Source organism: Phyllostomus hastatus, unplaced genomic scaffold (assembly GCF_019186645.2).
Source record: "Phyllostomus hastatus isolate PE091 unplaced genomic scaffold, TTU_PhHast_1.1 phas_contig_2, whole genome shotgun sequence".
Classification (NCBI taxonomy): Eukaryota; Metazoa; Chordata; class Mammalia; order Chiroptera; family Phyllostomidae; genus Phyllostomus; species Phyllostomus hastatus.
This window is the reverse complement of record NW_025333718.1, coordinates 2,828,924-2,847,467: the sequence shown is the minus strand read 5'-3', so window position 1 is coordinate 2,847,467 and position 18,544 is coordinate 2,828,924. Positions and strand designations below refer to the sequence as shown.

At 38.1% G+C, this 18,544-nt stretch overlaps 1 protein-coding gene across 13 annotated transcripts in view; it reads right to left on the bottom strand.

Annotated features, from left to right (window-relative positions):
• Positions 1–423: 423 nt before the first annotated feature.
• The window catches only part of CCDC138 (coiled-coil domain containing 138), a 142,497-nt gene continuing 124,376 nt past the window's right edge, over positions 424–18,544 (bottom strand). For all 13 annotated transcript variants that reach the window (XM_045835217.1, XM_045835230.1, XM_045835225.1 and 10 more), the window contains 2 exons: positions 2,741–2,879; positions 424–924 (listed from right to left, as the gene is read on the bottom strand). In XM_045835217.1, coding sequence (XP_045691173.1) covers positions 759–924; positions 2,741–2,879 — 305 coding nt within the window. In that variant the 3' untranslated portion in view covers positions 424–758. The remainder of the gene's footprint in view (positions 925–2,740; positions 2,880–18,544) is intronic.

The window sequence follows — 18,544 nt, the reverse complement described above, 5'->3', positions numbered from 1 at the left end:
ATATAATATATTGTATTACAATTATGTAATATGATACAATTATATACAATTATATAATACAATTATAGAATATAGAATATAGAATATATAGAAAAGTTTTAATATGAAGATAGTAGTTAAAAATTATGCACCTTTGTTTCCAAAAGGAGAAATTTCTAATGTCTATTTTTAAAGATTTTATTTATTTTTTAGAGAGAGGGGAAGGAAGGGAGAAAGAGGGAATGAAAAATCAATGTGAGCAAGAAATATCAATCAGTTGCCTCTCATATGAGCCCTGGCTGAGGACCAAACCCATAACCTAGGCATGTGCCTGACAGGGAATTGAACTAGTGACCTTTTGCTTTTCAGGACAATGCCCAGCCAACTGATCCACACTGTTCAGGGTGATTTCTAATAGATTAAGAAAACAGAATGGCAACATGATTTAACGCTGTTCAACATAAACACCAGTTTTATTCCAAATAATCACATAATTTTTAAGAACTTTTCTAAAGCAGTTACAAAAAATAACCCCAGTGTTATTAATTCTGGAAATTCTATTTTGCACATTAGTACTGCCTTAGTTGAACTATAACATTCCATAAATTTCAGAGCTTCTATAGATTTTATTTTTAAAGTTAAAAAAATTTTTACTTTATTTTTCATGATAAATGATGCTACTGAAAACTTCACTTGGTACACTTTTAGTTTGATGATTTTTGCAATCTTACAAATAAGCAACACATATGTAATATATATGAAATAATAATAAAGCCTGTCTAATGGCTTCCATTGGAGGCCAGGGAATTGTATTTCGTTAAACCCAAATTAAACAGAGTTGAATTTAAATTAATACAGAGAAAGGCATGCTCTGGATGTGTGGTTCTTTGTATTTCCTGAAGCATCAGATGAATTGTAAAAAGTTCAAAGAACTTTTTATTACTCCTGTAAGAGAATGAATATATTAATTTAATTACACCCACTTACAGAATTCATCTGTAATGACATTGAGAGATAATGTATAAATGTGAAAAAATGGCGTGTTTTAAATATAGTGAAGAAAATACAGAATTAAAGAATTACCATGCCAAGACAAACAAAATGGGTTTATGAGATTAAGTGAAAATGCATTCAAAGAAAAAATAAATGCACCCTATTCACTATCACTACACTTGAGAATTACTTTTTTCTAACCACTCAAAAGAGTCAAATACTTGATTATCTTATGTTAAGTAAGATGGGCTTTTTAAAGTAGTAGAATACTGGTTTACCTTTTGCCTTTCCTCCAAAATACCTTTTCAACCATTCTCTTTCTACTAATGAGTCAGTAACTTTGTTATCAATTAGTTAAAATTATATCTGATTATATATTTAATATTTCCTATCTACATATACTTATACCTTGTGAGAAGTTATTGAATATAATAACCATCCACTTGATACAAAGTAATTTCATCTTTGTGGTTTTAAATAGTTACTTCAAGCAAAATTGCTTGAGCATCAACTATTCTCAACTCTCTCATTGAAGTTCTATTCTGATTAACTTCAAGTCTGAAATAAACAAAAACTATAAAAGATATCACAGATAGTAAAACGCTTTGGCAGAAGTATATACTTGTACTTTGTAACTACTACTTGGAAAAAAAACATGATTTAATAGCTAAGAAAGAATTAAACCTAAGTAATGTAATTGTAGCTTTCTGACACTACAGTTAAACTATAGCAGGTCTTACTGAGAATGTACTGATTATAAATCAATGCACTCATATTACACTCAGTCTTCAAGAAAAGAAAGACAATGATTTGGAAAGTGTAATTGATACCAGATGAAAACCAGTAATTTGATGAATTGAGTATGAGGTTATAATTTGATAACTAATAATTTACTGAGGTGTGGTGTGGTGTGCTAGGCACCAAATAGAACATATGGGCCCATTATCATACATCTGCAAATAATTTTAAGATGCATTACATTTACTACTCAAGCACAGTAAGGTCTGGTAAAATACCTAAGTTCACTACGATGGAAATCATGGATGATGAGAAAGGGAGGGTGTAGAACAGCTGAACCAAAACCACAATTTTACTGTTACTAATAAAGTGTTCTAATTTGCCTCAAAAGAAACATTGGATTATACAAAGATTCTAACAAAATATAGCTTAGTACTTTATTTATAATTTTAAAAACGATTATACCACTGTTGGCATAAGAGAAAAGAAGAGGAAATATAAAAAGCTCACAATTCTTACAATGAAATACAAATTAGTGGCAGTAGTGAGTCCATAATAATTTCCTAACATGAACTAATTTTTAAATCTCTACTAACATATTTTAAATCTTTTCTGCCTGCTTCTTTCTCATTCCCTAAGCATAGTACATCAATAAGAACCTGAAAAATATACTTTTATTATCTTTTTTTATTTTCACCCGCAGTAGTACAAAATACCAACGTGCAATAATTTGTTCTGACACTATCACTTGGTTCCTAAAAATTGCTCGTTTTACATATTCTGTTTGTGGCATTTAAAGTTCATTTAGTAAAAAGACTAAGATATTCTAAGACCAAAATTCTAATTCTATTGTTTCAATAAGTATATGGTGTTAGATAAATATTAATATTTATGAATCTTAATTTTCTATATGTTTATTGAAAATTTTGATTTAATAATCAAAGTTAGACTAGTATAGAATGCAGAAAGGTCTAAATGATCACAATAAGATATCTGTGAATAAAAAATGTTAGAAATTAAAAATTCTTACTTGATTTTTGAAAGTTTCTGTAGAATAATACTGAGCTTTTCTAGTATTTGGAGATCAAGCTTAGGGGTCCGAAGCAGCACAGAGCAAGTACGAAAAAATAAATTGTTGCTACAGGCTTCCAAGAAGGGCTGCAAGGATTCTGCAAAACAAATTATTGGTGCTTTACTGTTAGAGAGTAGCCTAAAAAAGACATTAAGAAACAAAATAAAACCAGAATTGTACAGGATATTTATAAATATTGATTTAATTTTCACTCTTTTCATGCATAAACTTGGGGCAAAAGTATCATCATTTGAAGAATTAAAATATCTACCAACTCCTGTTGAACACTGCCAGCCAAAGACAATATTATTTTCCATAATATCAAACTTTTATTAAAACAGAATTGGGAAGAAATACTGTGCTTGACCAATAGGGGCAAAGTCATATCTTAAATAAGTTCATGACAGTAAGAGGAATTTAAATAATTAGCAATAAAAATTGTTGTTGGGGGCATGGAGAAGATGGTAGCAATGTGGGTGGGAGCTGAGCCTACTTGCTCATGCACCCAAACTAGGACACTTAGTCAATCTTCTGAAAAACAAAGTGAACAGCCAACAGAATCTTACCTGATAGAAGTTTGGAAGCCAAAGTGTGCAGTGGATGCTTCAAAACAGGATGTAAGGGGGCAGGGGATCGGGACAAGGAGAAGGTCCCTGGGCCTGGCACAGAGACTGCAACTGCCACAGGGGCACTGGAGGAGAGCTGGGTCAGGGATAGCAGCCTAGGGGCTCCCTCCCCTCTCAGGGTGGGGAAGTCCCAGACCCACACCAGGGGAGACCTGAACAAATAAAGTTGCTGGGGGTGAAAAGGCAACAAGCACATAGGCCAGCGAGGTACCCAGGCTAGGGAGACCATCACTGGCTGGGGCAGTGCCAGAGAATTTGGGAGATCCTGATGGCACCTGGAGCTGGGAAAGAAGGTGGGCTGCAACTGGCCATGACTCAGATAAACTCTAGACTTGCCAAAGAGTTGGAGTGTGTGAAAAGCCAGGCAGTGGCCCCCAAAAAGACTTTTTTCAAAAGGGGAACTGAGGTCCCATGTAGGGACCTCTCCCGCACAGCGGTCCAGCCAACAAAGAGGGAGGAGTGTGGGCACAATTTGCTCCCACACAGTGCACCTCACAGATTGATCAAAAGAGTTCAAAATGAGGTAGCTTATCAGTGCCAGCCTGGCACAACTGCTCAGGATGGAGAGAGCAGACTGCACAGTGCTCTGAGCGTGTGGGATGGAAACTGGGCACCTGTGATTATTGTAGCCCAGACAGAGCCCCTATCCTTGTAAACCACAGGAAGGGAAAAACAGAACCCAGCCACCAATTGCCTGCAGGAGCCGGGAAGATCTGCAAAACCAACTGGGAAGGCTTAACAATCAGCAGGAGGCTTTTTTTTTTCTTTCTTTTTTTCAAGAGTAAGACAAAAAGTCCTGCAGCTAAAAGAAAACCAGACACAGAGACAAATCCAGAAAGAAGCCAGAAGCTGAGAAACCAGCAGCTGAGACAAATTTCACTCTGTTCTTCATCAGAACTTGCATGATTTTTTTAAAAAAAATTCTTTCTTCTTCCGTTTATTTAGCTGTTTTTGTTGTTCTATTTTGGTTTCTTGCTTATATGTGTTCTTTCGTATGTCAGCTCACATTCTTTTTCCCTTCTAATAAGAATCTTCTTTCTTTTCCACTTTTTATAAACTGTGGCTAGCTGGGTAAAATAACACGGTGTTTGCTCTTTTCCAAAAGAACTCCTATTTGCTCACTGTTTGTACTTCAAATCCCATAGAATACCTTCCTGCCGTCTTACTTCATTTCTTCTTCCCCCTGCCCCTGATAAATTGAGTAAGGAATTTTAGTTCAATGTTGCCTCTCTCTGTTTTCCTCTCTCTCAACCTGGGCTTTACTCCTTACTTTTTTTTTTTTAAGATTTTATTTACTTATTTTTAGACAGGGGGAAAGGACAGGAAAAAGAGAGGGAGAGAAACATCAATGTGTGGTTGCCTCTCTTACACCCCCTATTGGGGACCTGGACTGCAACCCAGGCATGTGCCCTGACTGGGAATCGAACAAGCAACCTTTGGTTTGCAGGTCAGCACTCAATCCACTGAGCCACACCAGCCAGGGCTTCTCCTTACCCTTATTAGTTAACTTCCCCCACCCTCTCAAAAATCATTTTTCTTTACTGTAGGCATATCATATTCACTTTTTGCTTTTGTGCAATATTCTCATTCCTGTTCCACCTTTATTAATCCTCATTCAGCTGTCGTTACTATAGACCTCACTGTAGCTTTTCTGCAATTTTGTTACCGTTGGTCCAGTACCTTTTCAATTTTACTTCAGACCTCATAGTATACTCATCCCTTTTTGTGCTCCATAATTCCCATCACTCTTTTGTGTTTCACTTACATTTTAAACTTTATTCTTTCCCTTTCTTTACCTTGGTTCTATCCCAGCTCCTACCAATTCTCCTCCCTCTTACCACTCAACAACATTTCCCCCTCTTTTAGTCAGCTTATATTCCTTTTGTCATATCTTATAATATCTGCAATCTCTCTTCACCTTTATAAACCTTGGTTCAATTGCTGATGTGGTAGGGGGATTCTTTGCTGGTGTATGGTTGTCTGGTAATACTGCTTTGTTAACCAACACCTGTGCAACACCATACAAGACAAGGTGGGAGTTATGATTAACAGTAAATACAGTGGAGGGGAGAACCCTGCAACAAAGAAGCTACCAACAGGTACAGCCCAAGTATAAGAGAGCCCACACAAACAAAAGAAAGGGCAACCGTAGAGCATCCAGACAAAGAGATCAAAGAGACCACACCAGAGTCCCACAGAACCCCTACCACAGAAGATCACTCCATGAAGGAAGCTGGCAAAGCAGAGTTCCCAGAAACCCAGAAACAAAGAAAATTATTCACTTAAAATGGGGAGACATAGAAAGAACCCCCAACTGAAAAGAATGTAAGAATCTCCAGGAAAAGAGGTAAATGAAATGGAGGCAAGCAGTCTATCAGACACAGAATTAAAAAAAATGGGTATAAGTATGCTCAAGGAACTCAGCAACAACTACCAGGAACTGAGTGGGAACTACAACAGCATGAAAAAGGAAATAGAAACAAGAACCAGGAAGAAATGGAGAATACAATTTCTAAAATATAAAATACACTAGAAGGAATCACAAGTAGGCTGGATGAAGCAGTGGATCAAATTAGTGAACTGGTAGACAAGGCAGGAAGAAATGCCCAAGTAGAGCAGCAGCACAAAGAGGACTCAAAAAATATGAGGATGGCTTAAGAGAACTTCAGGACAACATGAAGCACAACAACATTCAAATCATAGAAATACCAGAAGAAGAAAAGGAGAACGGAATAGAATGCTTGTTTGAAAATATAATGACAGAAAACTTCCCAAACCTGTAGAGGGGAAAAGGCACAAATGTTCAGGAAGCACAGAGAGTCCCAAACAAAATAAACCCAAAGAGGCCCCCTCCAAGACACATCAGAATTAAAACACCAAATTTCAAAACAAAGAGAGAATCTTAAAGGCAACAAGGGAGAAATAGCAAGTGACATATAAGGAGATCTGATTAAGCTAGCAGCTGATTTCTCAACAGAAACACAACAACCCAGAAAAAAAATGGCAATAAATACTCCAAGTAATGAAAAGCAAATGCGTGCAACAAAGACTACTCTACCCAGCAAGGTTCCCATAAAATGGAAGTGAAATAAGGAGTTTCCCACACAAAAGTACACTAAAAGATTACAACTCCAGCAAACCAGCACTGCAAGAGATGCTACAGGGACTGCTTTAAAAAGAGGAAAAAAAGAAGAGGGGAACACAGGTACAATGTGGAAATACAAGTAACTATCTATAAAAAATAAGCTTAAGTGTAAATTGATTAAATGCTTCAATTAAAAGACACTGGTGCCCTGGCTGGCATAGCTCAGTGGATTGAGCGTGGGCTGCGAACCAAAGCATCGCAGGTTTGATACCCAGTCAGGGCACATGCCTGGGTTGCAGGCCATGGCCCCCAGCAACCGCACATTGATGTTTCTCTCTCTCTCTCTCTTTCTCCCTCCCTTCCCTCTCTAAAAATAAATAAATAAAATCTTTAAAACTAGTTGTATATAGCCAACATCTTAAAAAAAAAAGACACTGGCTATCTGAATGGATAGATATCATGACCCTCACATATGCTGCCTGCAAGAGACCCACCTCAGAAAAAAAGACCTACACAGACTGAAAGTGAAGGGTTGGAGAAAATATTTCAAGCTAATGGACAGGAAAAAAAGCTAGGGTATCAATACTTGTATCACACAAAATAGACTTCAAAACAAAGGCCATGAAAAGAGACACAGAAGGAGTCTTCATAATATTAAAGGGAAGAATCCATCAAGAAGACAAATATTGTAAACACATATGCCCCCAACATAGAATCACCCAAATATATAAGGAAAATCTTGAAGGACTTCAAGAAAGATACAGACAGAAGCATACTTATAGTAGGGGATTTTAACACTCCACTGTCACCAATGGGTAGATCTTACAAACAAAAAATCAACAAGGACATGACAGCATTGAATGAAGCCCTAGATCAAATGAACTTAATTTATACATACAAAACCTTTCATCTCTAAGAAGAAAAATACTTTCTTTTGAAATGCACATGGAAACTCTTCTATTAAAATGTACATGGAACATTTTCAAGATAGTCCATATGATAGGACACAAAACAAGCCTCAAAAAATTCAAGAAAACTGAAGTATATCAAGCATTTTCTCATATTTACAAGGGCTTGAAACTAGAAACCAAGCTCATTGGAAAAACTCAAAAACATTCAAATTCATGGAGACTGAAGAGCATGTTAAACAATGGATGGGTGAACAATTAAATCAAGTAAGAAATAAAAAAGTTTCTGGAAACAAAAGAAAATGAACACACAACAGTACAAAACTTACAGGACCCAGCAAAGGCAGTCCTGAGATGGAAGTTCACAGCAATACAGGCCTACCTAAAAAGTTACAAACATTTCAGAAAAACAACCTTACCCTACATCTATAAGAACTGAAAGAACCACCACCAAAAAAAGCCCTGAGCGAGTACAAGAAAGGAAACAATCAAGATCAGCACATAATTAAATGACATAGAGAATAAAAGAAAAATTCAAAGGATTAAAAATACAGGAGCTGGTTCTTTGAAAAGATAAACAGAATTAACAAGCCTTTAAGCATGCTCATCAAGAAGAAGAGAAAGAAGGCCCAAATAAATAAAATCAGAAGTGAAACAGGAGAGGCTACAACTGATACCAAAGAAACACAAAGGACTGTAAGAAATTACTACAAACATCTATATGCCAAGAAATTTGAAAACCTGGGTGAAATGGACAAATTTCTAGAAACATAATCTTCCAAAACTGAATGAAGTATTGGGAACTGCCCTGCCTGGTTTCAGGAGCTATAACCGCCGCCCCCCACCCCCATGGCTAAGGCTGAGTGAGTGTACCGTAAGCCACTAAGAAGACAAAGCTTATCTCCCTGGCAGGGGCACTGCCTCTGTTCCTTTTACTTCACTCTGCCTGGCCCCCAATGCTTGATCGGTTAGCCAATGATAGGTAAGATTCCTCAAAGGAGGGATGATCTAAGACAGGCATGATCATGGGGGCCCCCAGGGAAGGACTTGGGAGCTACAGAAAAGGGGTGATGGACCCTCGCCCCTTGGCTTTGACATAGCTTGAGTCCTCATTCTGTCTGCAAGAAGTCTTCTAATCTCTTGGCTGCCTTATTTCCCCTGCCTGACCTAAGCCTGAAACAATGCCTTAAGCCTGAAACAATGCCTTAAGCCTGAAACAATGCCAGTGGTAGGTACAGCCTTGTGCTGGAAAGGGTGGATTCCCTAGGACAATCAGGCCTAAGAAAGAATATGTAAAATCCTGTGAAACCTGCTTTGTTTAGAATAGTCTCAATTAAATGATAAGGGTCCAGGCAGGAAGTTTGTTCCCCAAAGTTTTATAGACATTTAGCCATCTGAACCTGACTCAAAATAGGCCCTCAGAGTTCTTTGTATGTTATCTGTTGTTTGATCCTTACTGCCTGATAATGATTAATGAGCTTTACATATACACCCTGTATTCCTATGCAAATTGAATCCAATAAAAGCCATTCAAGGCAAGGGTCGGGGCAGGCACTCTCCTCTTGAGAGGGTAGCTAAGGTGCTCTGAGGCTTGCTCTCCCCTTGAGAGAGAGAAGTCAAGCTGTCCCTTTTCCTCCACAGGACTCGGTAGTCCGTGTGAATTTATTTCATCTTATCCGTAATGCCTCAGACACTGTGGGCCAGTGTCTGCATCAAAGAAGCAAAGCCTGAACAGACCAATAACAGCTACTGAAATTGAAGCAGTAATCAAACACTACTGGTACACAAAAGCCCTGAATCAGACGGCTTCACCAGAGAATTTCACAAAACATTTAAGGAAGAACTAACCCCTATCCTTCTCAAATTATTCCCCAAAATCCAAGAATAGGGAACACTCCCAAAATCTTTATATGAGGACAGCATCATCCTGACTCCAAAACCAGATAACAACAAAAACAGAACACTACATGCCAATACCAATACCATCAGTTCATCACTGATGAACGCATATGCTAATATCCTCAACAAAGTATTGACAAACTGCATCCAACAATACATTAAAAAGATCATATACAATGATCAAGTGGGGTTCATCCCAGGGATGCAAAGATGGTACATATTCTCAAATCAATAAATGTAAGACATCACATAAACAAAGGTACAGCACCTACTTCTGAGAAAAACACTCAGCAAAGTGGGAATACAGGGATCATACTTCAATATAATAAAGGCCACATATTAGAAACCTACAGCCACCATCATCCTCACTGGGCAAAAACTAAAAGCTTTCCCACTAAGATGAGAAACAAGACAAGGATGTTCGCTTTCACTATTTCTATTCAACACATTATTGGAAGTCCTAGCCACAGTGATCAGACAAGAAAAGGAAATAAAAGGCATCCAAATTGGAAAGGAGGAAGCCACATTGTCATTGTTTGTGAGGGCATGATAGTGCACAGAGAAAATCCTATAGACTCCACCAAAAAACTACTCAACCTAATAAGTGAATTTGTCAAAGCAGTGGTGTACAAAGTCAACATTTAGAAATTGAAGGCACTTTTGTACACCAATAATAAAATATCAGAAACAGATAGGGAAAAAATCCCATTTGATATAGCAACAAGGAAAATAAAGTACCTAGGAATAAACCTAACCAAGGAGGTAAAAGAACTATACTCAGAAAACTACACAACCCTGAATAAAAATATTAAGGAAGACACAAAGAAATGGCAGAATGTATTGTGTTCATGGGTTGGAAGAATTACCATCATCAAAATGTCCATATTACCCAAAGCAATTTATAGATTCAATGTAATCCCTATTAAAATACCAATGACATATTTCACAGATATACAATAAACATTTCAAAAATGTATATGGAACTATAAATGACTCTGAATAGCCACAGCAATTTTAGAAAGAAGATCAAAGTAGGAGGGATCACAATACTTGAGATCAAACTATATTACAAGGCCACAGTATTCAGAACAGTCTGTTACTGGCAAAAGAACAGGTACATGGATCAATGGAACAGAATTGAGAGCCTAGAAATAAACCTAAGTTTCTATGGTTAATTAATATTCAACAAAGAGGTCAGAACATAAAATGAAGCAAAAAAAGAAGCCTCTTCAACAAATAGTGTAGGCAGATATGAACAGCTACATGCACAAAAAGAGAAAAAGAAACTCGACCACCAATGTACACCATACACAAAGATAAACTCAAGATGGATAAAAGACTTAAATATAAGTCGCAACTCCATGAAAGTCCTAGGAGAGAACATAGGCAGCAAAACCTCAGGTATTCCATGCAGCAATATTTTCATGGATATGGCCCCTAGAGCAAGGGATCTGGAGAGCATTATCCTAAGTGAAGTAAGCCAGACAGTGAAAGACACCTGTATGATCTCACCTATAAGTGAAGCCTAATCAACAACACAAACAAACAAGCAAAATATAACCAGAGACACTGAAATGAAGAAGAAACTTCAATAACCACAATGGAGAGGAGTGGGAATAATGGTGGGAAAAGGGAAAGGGCCGTCATGGAACATGTATACAGGACATATGGATGAAAAAAAGGTGGGTAGGATCGAGGGTGGGATATAGGGATGGCTGGGGCGGGGGAAGTGGTTTGGTGAAAATGGAGACAACTCTACTTGAATAACAATTAAAAAAAGAAGACAAAATTTTTTAAAATAAATAAATTAAATTAAATCTTCCTTCACATCACAGAATTAGTCTAAAGATAAACCATATAAGCAATAATAGTTTCCATTTATTGAAGAATATGCTAACATTTTAGAAATACTATTTCTAAACAGTCTGGCATATCATTATTATTCCCAATTTACAATATGAATAGCCTGAGACTCAGAGAAATGATATATCTTCTCCATTGGTAATTATCAGAAAGTCAGCTTCAAAACCCCACCCTCTTTCTACTCCACTGGGCTTCCTGGATTGGCAGTACCTCCCAGTGTGTCTAAAATGTTGAAGGATCTCAGTCAATATTGACTTTTCTATCAAGTAATCTAGTAGGAGAGCAGACATATAATTAAATGATTATAATATAATGTGTCAATATTACTATATATATACAGAATGCAATGCAAAACTAGAGAAAGAAGAAAATGATTTTGTGAGGTCTGGCTAATGGGCAAAAATTTGAGGAAGCTTCAAAGGTGTTGAATCCAGTGTTGAAGGATGAGGTAACAATGGAGAAACAAGAGGCAAGGGATTTCAGGTAGAAGTTCAACAGATGCAAAGTCACACTGGTGTGATGACAAGGGTGATGGGGAAGCAGGGTACTAAGGAAGGATGCAGTCTGAGAAGTGATAAACGATTCTGGACAGGTAGGCAGAAACAAAGAGGGTCTTGTGTGCCATGTTTAAAAGTTCACACCTTATCCTCTTGGATGAAGTGGCACATCTGCTCTCACTGCCTCTCCCTGCACATGTCAGAAATCACAAATCATAGCACTTTATTAAACTTCAGACAGCCCACACTTCAGCAGCCATCACCAAAAACCTGGAATTGGCACCTGAAAAGAACCATTTGCTATCCCTACTCTAGGCAAAGGGAGGCTGCAGGGTTTTCAACAGGTGGTTGGTAAGACTGGTTTTGTGTATAATAAAGATGAAGCAAGATGGCAGTGAGGGTTGATCAAAGGACAGACTGCAGGCACAGTAACCAATGAGAAGGAGGCGCACATCTAAAAAAAGTCAGAACTAGGTGAAACTTCAAGCTTTTGTCCAGTCCTTGTCAGGGCATATTACAGTGGAGTAAGCATTTAAAGTGTTCTTCAAACAATAAACTCCAGCAGCCAAGGCAAGCTGATAGTAATGCACAGGTGACAGTAAGACCCAGGAGACAGGACTGGAGTGGGAGTAAAGCAAGCAGTCAAGAGATATGTGAATACATTCACTGACCTTGAAATTCCATTCAAACACAGGTGCAAAGTGACCACAACAGTACTGTAACACCCTAGGTCCTATCACCTATTAGTCACTTCCTCCAGCGATTGAGGTGCTAAGTGAAAGATTATCATTTAAAAGGCAATTAGTCACAATTTCTAAATCATGAAAAAGACGTGTGATATTTAAGTACCTAAGTTAAGACACACCCATGTGTGCACACAGACATATGATGCAGTTAGGAAGCAATCCAAACAGGAAGATGGGGGGAGAAACAGGTTTCTTAACTTTGAGGAGTAGTTGAGTATTGGGTACAGTAAAAACAAGACACAAACAAAACCCCCCCAAAAACTGGGTTTCATATCTTCTTTAGGCTCAGTTGCCTTGACTGAAAAATAAGAGGACTAAAAGAGAGAATCTCTTCTCATGTTATAATGCTCACTCTGAACCTCCTCTCATAAGAAAATAGCAAAGAGGTTCAGGAGAGAGTTCTTGCTATGAGCTCAGGAAAGTCAGGTTACATACTTGCATGTGTGGACCCAGGGAGGGTAGCAATAGCACATCCAAAAACATTGTATTATGATTGAGAAAACCAAAACCATATTGTAACTCAAGGGCTGGGGAGCACACACATTTTGCTTTAAGATGCAGACTATTTTTGAAATAAAACTTTAAAATGTGCTGAAAAGAAAACTTCTGGCCAAGATAGAGGCGTAGGTAGATATAACCTGGCTTCTCACACAGCCAAAAGAAGGACAACAGCAAAATTAAAAACAAAACCCACCAGAACTGACAGAAAATCAAACTGTATGGAAGTCTGATAACTAAGGAATTAGAGAAGAAACATTCATGCAGACTGGTAAGAGGGGTGGAGACGGGCAGCCGGGTGGAGGACTGGGATGGGCAAGGCAGTGGCTGGAGGACCAGACAAGGTAGTGGCTTATGGACTGAGTAGCCCCACATTCACATGCAGATAAACAGGGAGGAACAACTGAGGAACAAGATAGACCACACAACTCAGGGTTCCAATTTGGGGAAATAAAGGCTCAAAGCCTCTGATTGAAAACATCGGGGGGTGGGGCAGCAGCAGAAGAAACTTCCAACCTCACAGGAGAGTTCGTTGGAGAGACCCACAGTGTCCTAGAATATACACACACCCACCCACTGAGAATCAGCACCAGAAGGACCCAATTTGATTATGGGTAGCGGCGGAAGTGACTGAAAACCAGCAGAACAAGTGGCACTGTTCCTTCTCGGACCCCTACCCCACATACAGCAACACAATGCAGTAATGTGGGTTGCCCCACACTGGTAAACACCTAAGATTCTGCCCTTACAAGGCAGACAAGACAAAACAAAATGGCCCAAATGAAAGAACACATCAAAGCCCCAGAGAAAATACAACTAAGTGATGAAGAGATACCCAACCTATCAGATGCACAGTTCAAAACACTTGTAGTCAGGATGCTCACAGAATTGGTTGAATATGGTTGAAAAATAGAGGAAAAAGTAAAGACTATGAAAGTGAAATAAGGGAAAATAAAAGGGAACCAACAGTGAAGGGAAGGAAACGAGGACTCAGATCAACAGTTTGGAGCAAAAGGAAGAAAGTAATATTCCACCAGAACAGAATGAAAAACAAGAATTCAAAAAAATGAGGAGAGGCTTAGCAACCTCTGGAACATCTTTAAATGTTCCAACATCCAAATAACAGGGGTGCCAGAAGGAGAAAAACAAGAGCAAGAAGTTGAAAAGTTATTTGAAAAAATAAAGGAGAACTTCCCCAATCTGGCAAAGGAAATAGACTTTCAGGAAGGCCAAGAATCTCAGAGAGTCCCGAATAACTTGGACCCAAAGAGGAACAAACCAAGGCACATCATAATTAAATTACCTAACATTAAAGAGAAGGAGAGAATCCTAAAAGAAGCAAAAGAAAAGGGGAGAGTTATCTACAAAGCAGTCCCATAAGACGATGAGCTGATTTCTCAAAAGAAACCTTTCGGGCAAGAAGGGGCTGGAGAGAAGCATTCGAAGTCATGAAAGGCAAGGACCTACACCCAAGATTACTCTATCCAGCAAAGCAATCATTTAGAATGGAAGGACAGATAAAGTGCTTCCCAGATAAGGTCAAGTTAAAGGAGTTTGTCATCACCAAGCCCTTATTATATGATACGTTAAAGAGACTTATCTAAGAAAAAGAAGATAAAAAATATGAACAGTAAAATGTCACCAAACTCATAGCTATTCACAACTGAACCTAAAAACCAGCTGGCAGTGACCGCAGAATGCTGCGGATGGCTCGTCGAAACACAAGAAAAACATACACAGAGACAACCAGGTCCTGTGGGGAAATAGGGACTGAATGGCCACTCTCTCTAGTGGGGAGTGCCATGGCCACCCTCCCTAGGGGAGAGCACCCCTAAGGGAGAGCACCTCGTTCTCCTGCCCAAGCAGGCTTTTTATTGGGTTCATTTGCATAAGAATTCAGGTAAAGCTCATTACTCATTGGTGGGAAGTAAGGATCAAACAATAGGTAACAAGGAAGTCTGAAGGCCTATTTTGAGTCAGGGTTAAAAAGCTGTAAAAAACTTTAGGGAACAAACTTACTTCTTCCTTGGACCCTTATCATTCAATTGAGAGCATTCTAAACAAAGCAGTTTTCACAAGATTTTACGTATTCTTTCTTAGGCCTGATCACCTGGGAAACCCGCCCTTTCCAACACAGGGCGGCACCACCCTGTCATTGTTTCAGGCTTAGGTGGAACAGGGAACTAAGGAAACCAAGAGATTAGGAGATTTTGTCACAGACAATGAGGACTCAGGCTTTATCAAAGCCGAGGGGCGAGGGTCCATCACCCCCTTTTGCTGTAGCCCCCAAAATCCTTCCTTGAGGGCCTCCCACATGATCATGCCTGTCTTAGATCGTTCCCCCCTTCGGGAACCTCACCCATCATTGGCTAACAAACCAAGCATTGGGGGCCAGTTATAGATGAAGTAAAAGGAGCAGAAGTGGCGCTCCTGCCAGAGAGATAAGCTTTTGTCTCCTTGGTGGCGTATGGTCCAAGGTTGTTCCCTCAGCCTTAGCCTTGGTGGGGGTTACAGCTTCTGATACCAGGCAGGGTGGTTCCCAACAAAGGACAGATAAAGTGCTTCCCAGATAAGGTCAAGTTAAAGGAGTTTGTCATCATCAAACCCTTATTATATGATATGTTAAAGGGACTTATCTAAGAAAAAGAAGATAAAAAATATGAACAGTAAAATAACAACAAACTCATAGCTATTTACAACTGAACCTAAAAACAAAAACAAACTAAGCAAACAACTAGAACAGGAAAGAATCACAGAAATGGAGATCACATGGAGGGTTATTAGCAGGGAAGTAGGGAAGGGAGAGACAGGGAGAACATAAAGAGAATAAGTAGCATCAATGGTAGGTAGAAAAGAGAGGGGCAGGTTAAGAACAGTGTAAGAAATGTAGAAGCTAAAGAATTTACATGTATAACCCATGGACATGAATTAAAGATGGGAATGATGATGGGAAAGGGTGTGCGGGGCGGGGGGAATAAATGGGAGGAAGGGAAATGGGACAACTGTAATACCATAATCAATAACATACTTTTTTAAAAAGTACAAAAAAGATAAAAATACGAAAAATAAAGTGGAAACAAATACATATTTATCAGTGACAAAGAGGCAACAAATACAAATCTATCAAAAACTGAATCTAACAGGTATGAAAAATGATAATGAATAAGTACCTATCAGTAATAACCTTGACTTAAATGGATTAAATGCTCCATTTAAAAGACCATAGGGTAGCTAAATGGAAAAGATATCATGACGCACACATATGCTGTCTACAAGAGACCCACCTCAGAACAAAAGACCTACACAGATTGAAAGTGTGAAGGGCTGGAAACAAATATTCCAAGCAAATGGACAGGGAAGAAAAGCCAGGGTAGCAATACTCATATCAGACAAAATAGACTTCAAAAAAAGGGCCATAAAGAGAGACCCAGAAGGTAACTTCATGATACTCAAAGGAAGAATCCACCAAGAAGACATCAATGTTGTAAATATATATATACCGAACATAGGAGCACCCAAGTACATAAAAAAAAATCTTGAAGGACGTCAAGCAAGATGTTGAAGCCAACACAGTTATAGTAAGAGATTTCAACACACCACTGTCAAAAATGGATAGATCCTCCAAACAAAATATCAACAAAGATATTGTGGCATTCAACAATGTCTTAGATAAAATGAACTTACCTAATGTATATAGAGCCTTTCATTCCAAAGAAGGAAAATACACATTCTTTTCAAATGCACATGGAACATTTTCAAAGATAGACCACATGATAGGACACAAAACAAGCCTCAAGAAATTCAAGAAAATTTAAATCATATCAAGCATTTTCTCAGACCACAAAAGAAGGAAACTAGAATCCAACCTCAAGGAAAAAACTCAGAAACACTCAAACTCATGGATATTGAATAGCATGCTATTAAACAATGAATGGGTCAAGAATTAGATCAAGAAAGAAATCAAAAAGTTTCTGGAAACAAATGAAAATGAGCCCAAAACAACCCAAAACTTATGGGACACAGTGAACGCAGCCTTGAGAGGGAAGTTCACAGCTATAGGCCTGCCTAAAAATGACAGAAATATTTCAAATAAACAACCTAATCCTACGTCTACAAGAACTGGAGGAACAACACAAATACAGCCCAGAGCAAGCAGAAGGAAGGAAATAACCAGGATCACAGAAAAATTAAATGACATAAGAGACTAAAAGCACAATTCTAAGGATCAATGAATCCAAGAGCTGGCTCTTTGAAAAAATAAACAAAATTGACAGCCTTTAAGCAGATACATCAAGAAAAAAAGAGAGATGACACAAATAAACACAATCAGAAATGAAAGGGAAAAGATTACACTGATCCCACAGAAATACAAAGGACTGTAAGAAATTACTACAAAGAACTGTATGCCAAGAAATTTGAAAACCTAGGTGAAATGGACAAATTTCTAGAAAAATATAATCTTCCAAAACTCAATCAAAAAGAAGCAGAAAGCCTGAACAGACCAATAACAACAAAAGAAATTGAAGCAGTAATCAAAAAACTCCCAACACACAAAAGCCCTGAACCAGATGGTTTCACAGGAGAATTCTACAAAGCATTTAAGGAAGAGCTAACCCCTATCCTTCACAGACTATTCCAAAAAATCCAAAAAGATGGGAGTCTCCCAAACTCTTTTTATGAGGCCAACATCATCCTAATTCCAAAACCAGATAAAGACACAACAAAGAAAGAAAACTTCAGGCCAATATCACTGATGAACATTGATGCTAAAATCCTCAACAAAATACTGGCAAACCGCATCCAACAATACATTAAAAAGATCATACACCATGACCAAGTGGGATTCATTCCAGGGATGCAAGGATGGTTCAATATTGGCAAGTCAGTAAGTGTAATACATCACAGAAACAAAAGCAAAGACAAAAACCACATGATCATATCAATTGATGCAGAAAAAGCATTTGATAAGGTACAGCACCCCTTCATGATAAAAACACTCGGCAAAGTGGGAATAGAGGGAACATTCCTCAACATAATAAACGCCATATATGAGAGACCTACAGCCAGCATCATACTCAATGGACAAAAATTAAAATCTTTTCCACTAAGATCAGGAACAAGGCAAGGCTGTCCACTTTCACCACTTCTGTTCAATATAGTACTGGAAGTTTTAGCCACAGCAATCAGACAAGAAAAAAGAAATAAAAGGCATCCAAATCGGAAAGGAGGAAACAAAACTGTCACTGTTTGCAGATGACATGATAGTATACATAAAAAATCCTATAGACTCTACCAAAAAACTGCTTGACCTAATAAATGAATTTGGCAAAACAGCGGGATACAAAGTCGATATCCAGAAATCAAAGGCATTTCTGTACACCAACAATGAAACAGCAGAAACAGAGATCAAGGAAAAAAATCCCATTTGAAATAGCAAAAAGAAAAAATAAAATATCTAGGAATAAACCTAACCAAAGAGGTAAAAGACCTGTATTCAGAAAACTATATAACACTCAGGAAAGAAATCAAGGAAGACACAAACAAATGGAAACATATACCGTGTTCATGGATTGGAAGAATTAATATCATCAAAATGTCCATACTACCCAAAGCAATTTACACATTCAATGCAATTCCTAT